This window comes from Protobothrops mucrosquamatus, unplaced genomic scaffold (assembly GCF_001527695.2).
Source record: "Protobothrops mucrosquamatus isolate PMUCROS unplaced genomic scaffold, P.Mucros_1.0 scaffold2445, whole genome shotgun sequence".
In the NCBI taxonomy this organism is placed as follows: Eukaryota; Metazoa; Chordata; class Lepidosauria; order Squamata; family Viperidae; genus Protobothrops; species Protobothrops mucrosquamatus.
Genome location: NW_015388517.1, coordinates 23,397 through 31,578, shown reverse-complemented (window position 1 = coordinate 31,578; position 8,182 = coordinate 23,397). Strand labels below are relative to the sequence as shown.

Sequence of the window (8,182 nt, the reverse complement as noted above, 5' to 3'; positions counted from 1 at the left end):
AGTGCCTTCTTGTTTCATAAAGCTTTGAAGAAAGTTTGACATTTAGCAAAATTGCTAATATAGCAGTTACATATCAGATGTAATGATATATGGAATGTGAATTGTTCTGCCCTGATATTTTAGGACTTTTGTTTAATATAATGATCAACGGCAAGATTGAAAAATCCATATGTCTATTTTCTTCTAGGCAATTTAGGCAGTTTAAAAATGTCTTTCAGAAAGTATCCATTGATAATATATTAGCAGAGCACTGCTGATATAACACTACCAGATTAAATTCTGAATTTACTTGGAATAAATGCTATTCAACTCTGTTCAATGAGAATTGAGCGTAGACTTTAGCTGCAGTGCTAACCTGGGCGAATATTTATTTGACAGAAATCTGGTATACGATGAAGGAAGGTTCTGTTACCATGACTTCTTCAGCTGCAAATCCCAAGATTCTGTATAGGAATTCTCGTCTACTCCGTATGGTGTTCCTACAACTCCATCGGCAGCAAAGGGCTGACTTATTTTGTGATGTTGTCCTACAAGCAGAAGGTACTAATTTTTTTAAAAAATCTGAGAGATGGGTACCCAAAAATAAATAGAATGGATCAAGTTGTATTTTGACTGAATTTTTTTTAGAGCTTTGCAAGTCCTCAAAAACAGTTTTTCAAGTGGTAGATGCCTATATGGGTCTACCACTTTTTTTTTAAAGGAGAGATCTTATTTTTCAGGCTCACATAATTGTTTTCATAGGTTATCCCATATGTTTCCATATATGTCTATATTTATCATGCTTTGTTGGATAAAAAGGAGCAATAACTTTGACTTTTTGTAGAGAACCCCTTTTATAGGATATGCATAGTTCTAATAATTATCCAAAATGTCTACTATTTATTTTCTTACTGCAGTAATTTAATGTAGAATATGATGGAAGCTTGTCCCCATTGTCCTGTTCTCAGTGCCATGATTTGCCTTGAAATTTGAAATAATATGAAATCACCGGTGAATTCATTTTGCTACCTCACCCATGCACCTCAGACTGTGACTCCCAGAATTCCTCAATCATATCCATAGATTGAAGAAAAATGGAATTTAGAATACTTTGTCTTTCCACCCAATTGCCCATACAGATAGTCCTCATTTTATGACCACAGTTGGACCAGAATTTCAGTCATTGAGCAAAATAGTCATTAGATGCTTGCCTGACTGTTTAGCTTGATGATCATAATCCAGGCACTTCCAGTTATGGTCATTAAGCGATCTCTCAAGGTGTTAGGCAGACAGAATAGTACTATACCGCTTCATAGTGCTTTATAGCCCACTCTAAGCGATTTACAGAGTCAGCAACGTTGCCCCCAACAATCTGGGTCCTCATTTTACCAATCTCAGAAGGATGGAAAGCTGAGTCTATCTTGAGCCTGTGAGGATCAATGTGGAGAAAAGCAAAGTTTTACATTTAGGCAGGAAAAATCAAAGGTACAAGTACAGATTGGGCAAGACCTGGCTCAAAAACAGTGACAGTGAGAGGGACCATGGAGTCCTAGTGGACGATCACTTGACTATGAGCCAGCAGTGTGCAGCGGCCGGAAGCCCCTTCAATATTGCATTCTAACCACTGTACCACCACAGAAGGAGCCTCGGATGGGGCTGCAGGAACAGAGCTCAAATCTTCAGGATTGTAGCTCCATTCCTGCAGCCCAAGAAAGGATATCCCCTCCTCTCCATCCACAAGCCATCAGCGGGGGGGGGGGGGGGTTGCAAGCTGCTGCTACTTTCCAAGAGGACTCCCCTCTCATCTCAGGGCTGGCTGAAAGCTGCCAGGAGAATTTAGCCTTGCAAGCAGGCAGCACTTTCACTCCATCTGCTTAGCGGCCACAACTGTCAGTGCCAGGATTGGGGTTGAGCGAAGCAATAATATATCTCACTCAGTGACCAATATTGTGACCATAAGTTGAGAAATATCTGTAGAGGTGGAAAGTCCCCTCATTTCCATCCCTTTTAAGTAAAGTGGCTTGCAATATGGAAGTTGGGTTCTGAACAGGAATGGAGTACAGGTAGTCCTCAACTTACAACAATTTGTTTAATGACCGTTCAAAGTTATAATGGCAGTGAAAATAACTGACCATTTTTAACACTTACACCATTGCATATCTACCCCACAGTTGCATGAGCAAAGTTCAGACACTTGGCAACTAGCTCCTATATGATGGTTGCAGTGCGCTGGGGTCATGTGATAACTTTTCGTGACCTTGAATAAAATAGAGCTGGAAGGGACCTTGGAGGTTTTCTAGTCCAGCCCCTTTCTCAAGCAGGAGAACCTATACCATCTCACACAAGTGACTGTCTAGCTTCTTCTTAAAAATTTCCAGTGATAGAGCACCGATGATTTCTGGAGGCAAGCTGTTCCACTGGTTAATTGTCCTCCTTAATACCAGCTTGCTTCTCTCTTTGATCAGTTTCCAACCATTGTTTCTCGTCCTTCCCTTGGGTGCTCTGGTGAACAAAGTGACCCCCTCTTCCTTGTGGCAACCCTTCAGATACTGGAACACTGCTATCGTGTCTCCCCTATTTCTTCTTTTCTTTAGACTAACCAAACCCAAGTCCCGCAGCCGTTCTTCATATGTTTTAGTCTCCAGGCCTTTGATCATCTCTTTGCTCTTCTCTGATTTTTTTCCAAACTCTCAACATCTTTTTTGTGATATGGTGACTAAAATTGGCTGCAGTATTCCAGGTGTGGTCTTACTAGAGTTTTATAAAGCGGTACTAATACTTTGCGTAATCTTGATTCTATGCCTCTGTTTATACAACCGAGGATTGTATTAGCTTTTTTGGTGGCTGCTGCACACTGCAGGCTCATAGTCAAGTGATCGTCCACTAGGACCCCAAGGTCCCTCTCACTGTCGCTGTTTTTGAGCCAGGTCTTGCCCAATCTGTACTTGTACCTTTTGTTTTGCCTGCCTAAATGTAAAACTTTGCTTTTCTCCACACTGAAACTCAACTCACCTTCTGACAACCAAAATTAATGGGAAAGCCAGATTCACTTTATAATGTTATTAACAACTGCAGTGATTTACTTAACAACTGTGGCAAGAAAGGTCATAAAATGGGACAATACCCAGTTAACAACTGTCTTGCTTAGCAACAGAAAATTTGGGCTCAATTGTGATTGTAAGTTGAGGACTACTTGTATTAAACTCTTGCACTTGAAACATTTAGCCATCGTGAAATTTTGCAAAGAAATGTGTGATAGATCCAGGGAAGTTATTTGCAGTGCTGCTATTGTTACTTGTTATTTTTATTTGTGTTGAATTCTTCCACTGAAATCTATGGAGCCATTTGAGGTGCTTAATTTTACCTCCGGCATGCCTATGGATTTGTTTAATATCTTGTTAGTTACGAATAAAATACATAATGGTAGTTTGTACAGTTTGCAATTGTTTTGTTACTCAGTTGTCCCCAGATTAGACCAAATTGCTAGGCATTTGTCTTAAAGAAGCATTACTAATCTAAGAACTCTAAGCAAATTTAGTTAGGGAAGATGCAGGTATGGTTTTGTTTATTAAAATGTATACTTTAACACTACCCAGTAAGTTAATGTAAAAGGAAGGATGGAGTGAGCTAAAATATCTCTTTTTATACAGGAACCCTGTTCTTGCAACTTTGTTTTAGAAGTACAACTATTTTAAATTAACATGTGAAAAATGCAATTTAGAATACTTAAATATAATGAAATACATTATTTAAATTAATATGCTTAAAATTAAATCATCTATGAACAATGATCTATGTACTGGGAATGGCAATAACTGGCGAATGGACCAAGCCTTTTCATCTACCCTGTCATCTTCCAATGAAGTCCAGATTCCTCTCTGATACCTTTTCACATCTTTGCACTTCTGTTCTGTCAGAAAAAGGGAGCAAAGACAGTTGCTTGGGGAGGTTGCTTCAAGGTGCATTTAGCATGTTCCTTCCATTTCTTGCCAGGCCAAGTAAAATAGGCTTCCTAAAGTGCTTCTGGTTAGCTGCTCTGGGAACAGAATTTAGGACTAGCTATGTCTTTGCCCTGACCCAGTACAATTCTCACTTTCCTGACATTATGTATTGACTGTGGGAGAATTTCAAGACTAGCCCATGGAGAACATCTTCAGTCAGAATTGATGGTCCACTGGTAAAGTACCTGCTAATAATGGTGTTCTTTGTAGGCGAAGCCGTTCCAGCTCATTGTTGCATCCTGTCGGCCTGCAGCCCCTTCTTCACAAAGCAGTTGGAGCGAGAAATGCCCCCCAAGGGACACAAGGTGGTGCTGGAAATTCGGGGGCTGAAAATTGGGACGTTGCGTAAATTGGTAGATTTCCTCTATACGTCTGAGATGGAGGTGTCCCGGGAAGAAGCTCAGGATATTCTTGCAGCTGCACGACAGCTTCAGGTGTCAGAACTTGATTCTTTACAGTTAGAGGGAGGAAAATTAGTAAAAAAAACATTGGGCCGGCGTTTAAACAGGAACTGTTTGCAGATAACCAATCCAATGTCCACATCAGAGACAAGTTTAATTCATTCTTCTGCTCCCTCTGGAGGTAGCTTGACATCCTGGCTAGCTGCAGGCAAGCAAGCAACATCCAGCAATAATTTTATATCATGCTCCGAAGAAATAAGTAGCCACAACAGTACCGATCAGAAGGACGTAAAGAAGCAAAAGCTTACTACAGCACTGCTAAGTAGTGACAAACAGATTTCAAAAGGCCAAACGGTTGCTGCTGATCCCCAGAAACCAAAAGTTAAAAAACACCCTGCAGGCACAATAAGGAATATAATGGCCAATAATGAGAATGGTGGTCTGCACAGACAGGAGACTGAGACTGGAGAGACACACGCTCGAGCCGGTTTGCAGACTTCAAAAAAGATAAAGCTCAGCCGTCCAAAGCTTTCCTTCCCACCTCTGTCTACGCCTTGTGCCACCAAAGACCATTGCACTGTGACATCCAGCAAATCGCCAAGGTCTGTTAGACGTCTCTGGAGACAAAAATGTCCTGGGAAGGATGAGACAAAAAAAGAAGACAGTATCCATTCTTGTGACTTCAGAAGCCTCCCTCTTCTTCCAAAATCTAAAGGCAGAAAGCGCATCGCCAGTGATCCAACACCCTTCCCAAACGGTCCCCAAGAAATAGGTCACATAGGCCGAGTAAAGCTCAGAAAAGTTATCAATGGCAGCTGCTGGGAAGTGGTGCATGAATCGCCTGCTGTGCAGCCAACAGTGGTGGCAAACAGTGTGCGTACTTTGAAAGATGAGGGCTCCCAATCTCAAATCAGACAGCCTAAACTAGAAGTCGCAGATGTGCAGCAGTTGGCCTGGTCTGCTAAACTGCTCCCTGCAACTGCTGAGGCCGCACCGGCTCCTGACAAAAGTGTGATAAAACAACAGCCAGAACTACCTGAGCAGAAGGTGGCCTTAGATGAAGGAGCTGATGCTGCTGAGAATCATTATGACCTGGAGGCATTTGTGCTGGATCATCTGATCAAGGAAGAGCAGTATGATAGCCTTGCTTCAGTTGGAGAGTTGGAACAGATGCTAGACTTCCTTCTGGCTGATGAGGATGCCACTGAAGGAATCCAGAGCACCACTATTACACAAAGCCTGTGTGCTTCACCCCAGGAAAATGAGAATGTCCTGGGGAACATTGAAATAGAAGAAAAAGAGAGATGTTGTACAGTAGGTCCACAGTTGGACGAGATAAAAATTACTGAAGCTTGTGACTCAACAAATGGGAGCTCTTTGTTGGACCCCGCCCGTAACTGTCTTCCTCTTGTAAAACCTGAGCCTAATGGTGAGCACCTTTCCTTGTCCAGATCAGCCTCTCCCGAATTGTGGGATTGGGCAACGGCTCAGTGTCAGCTGTCTGAATCTACAAATGGTACTGCAAAAGTTGCTGAGCCTTTGCCTGTCACTTGGACAGGTGATGAGGACCAAGGACCTCTAACTTATGATATGGGAATCTCAGATACAGAAACAAAGCCACTTACTGAAGCTGTTCTGAGCAACCCTGTGCAACACAACTTGGACTGCAAGCCGCCATCTTTCTTAGACAGCCTAGAAGAAGAAACCATAGACGTTGGTGGGGTAGAGGACCTCTTTCTTAATATTGAATGTGTCCGGCCAGATCCTTCTCCTATATCTGAAACTGAAGTGGATGTTCTGAACTAGTGAGTGCAAGTAGTGGCAAGAAATTACTTTGACGGTGAGGTGGGCTAGCAGATAGTATTGTACTTAAAATTCCATGCCACAAAAAGCAATTAATAGATTCCATAATGTTTTTTGAGTATTTTGATCAGATGATGGAAAAGCCCCCTTTAAAATCAAGCTGGGGAGAGGCTGCTTCATTATCACCAATTATCAGCCTCCTTTAATCATGACCATGACATTGATATAATTTATTCTTTGCGTACAGGCCACCCTTCCAGGATGTCGGGGTTCTTTTGGTCTATTGTGGGATAGGTAACCTACAGGAAATCTACAGCATTACTTCTGTGAAAAGTAATAACGTTTTATGTTGAAAGACATCTTGGGGCTGGTAATAATTTTACACAAGTGTGTTCTATTTAATTTCCTTTATAGATCATAGTGTAATTGTCTTATAGTAAACACAAGATTTTAAAATGCCAGTTGGTGTTTAAAGCGTGAGGACAAAATTATGTTTTCTGGGAAGAGCTCTTTTGTGAAACAGTGTTGTTCTCAACTGTTTTAAGTTCTGTGCTTCCCTTTAATATTTTTTAAACGTTTTACTTAATGGCTAGTGAATTAACCAAACTTGGAAATAAAATTCATTGCTGTTAGGATGATTGTTTTGTCCCAAGCTGGGACCTACTACCTTGAGTTAGGAGTTCAAAGGCAACATAAAGGACTTGGCAAGAGGATAAGAACTGCCCTCTTTGTACCGGCTCTTGTCAGCTCAATGCTTCATTTTTTATTTTGTTTAAAGGTCAGATTGGAACTAGGAAGACCAGCAGAGAATCTGCTGATCTCGCTGTTATATTTCTGTTACTGGAGATCACAGAGTACCAACTCAACAGCACTTGCAGCAGTAGATGCTTTGCTGTATATGTCAATTCTCTCTTCTTAAAACCAGTACGTTGCTGGAAGCAGCACCCTTTTCTCCTGCTACTTTTAGCCGGATGGCCTGCATGAATTGAGCTGATTTTTCTCCTGATAAGTGGCCTGCACCATTTAAACACTGATACAGAGGGAACTAAGTGCCTTGCTGACTTTCTGTATTTTAAAAAAAGAGACGGCTCCCTAGAGGCTTGAGAATAATTGCCCAAGTTGCTTGTTTTTCATTGAAACCATCTCCCTTGTGTTTGCAGCTTCTTCACAGAGAAGTGTATTCAAGTGCAGTGACCTATACCTCCACGAAGCTGTGCCAGATACTTCCTTCTCTCACAGCCCAAAGCTCTTCATGTATGCAGATCATTCTGAAGAGTAGATAGCACAAAGACTGGAATAAATATTGAGTTGTAACTTGTTCAAATAAAAATTCTAGGTTTTCTTGGTGCTTTGTATCATATTTCCACTGAAGGCATCTTGTGGAGTTAATTATGGCTAAAGGAAATAAAACAATGAATACACACAAATAATACAAATTGTTGGGCAAGAATAGGGAAGATTGATAAAGTCAGCATAATAAGCTAGAAGTTAACAGTAAAGTTAACTATCTTGAGCAGGTATTTTGTGCATAGGGGAAAGCGTGTGGATTAAATGATTAAATATTAAAACTTCAAAGGCTGAGGAAGACTGCTACTAGTAATATAATAGTATAAATAAAAGGAAAAGAGAAAAATGAAAACTAGTAGCCATTGCTTCTTTAATCAGAAGAGAAAAATAGGTTTAAAGATTGTAATTAGCAATTTATGGCCTCCAGCAGAATGGTTTGGATATTCCAACTTGGCTCTCATTCCTTAGTCAATTAAAAAAAAAACAAAAAAACCCAAAACAATGCAGAAGAAACTTGGGTTTTCAGGATTCATTATACTGTCATGACCCTGGAGTTAAGGGAAAGGTGAAGTAAAACAAGTAGTTGTGAAGAATTCTTCCCTTTTCTCGGCCAACACAATCCTAAATAGCTTTGGATTTCATTCAATTCTAGAGGGACCAAATACTGTAGAGATTTTAAGTACAACTTCTAAAATACCACTAGCAAACAAG

At 40.7% G+C, this 8,182-nt stretch overlaps 1 protein-coding gene across 1 annotated transcript; it reads left to right on the top strand.

The window, feature by feature from the left end:
• Positions 1-413: 413 nt before the first annotated feature.
• BTBD18 (BTB domain containing 18) lies at positions 414-6,187 on the top strand. Its single transcript, XM_029285902.1, has 2 exons — positions 414-540; positions 4,191-6,187. The coding sequence occupies exons 1-2, from the start codon at positions 414-416 to the stop codon at positions 6,185-6,187; spliced, it is 2,124 nt and encodes a 707-aa protein (XP_029141735.1).
• Positions 6,188-8,182: the final 1,995 nt, after the last annotated feature.

What these genes read in the sequence shown, in the direction of transcription:
- BTBD18 (XM_029285902.1), top strand. Translation starts at nt 414, where the DNA reads ATGACTTCTTCAGCTGCAAATCCCAAGATTCTGTATAGGAATTCTCGT. An exon ending in TGTTGTCCTACAAGCAGAAG is followed by an intron (nt 541 to 4,190) that starts GTACTAATTTTT and finishes TGTTCTTTGTAG; the next exon opens with GCGAAGCCGTTCCAGCTCAT.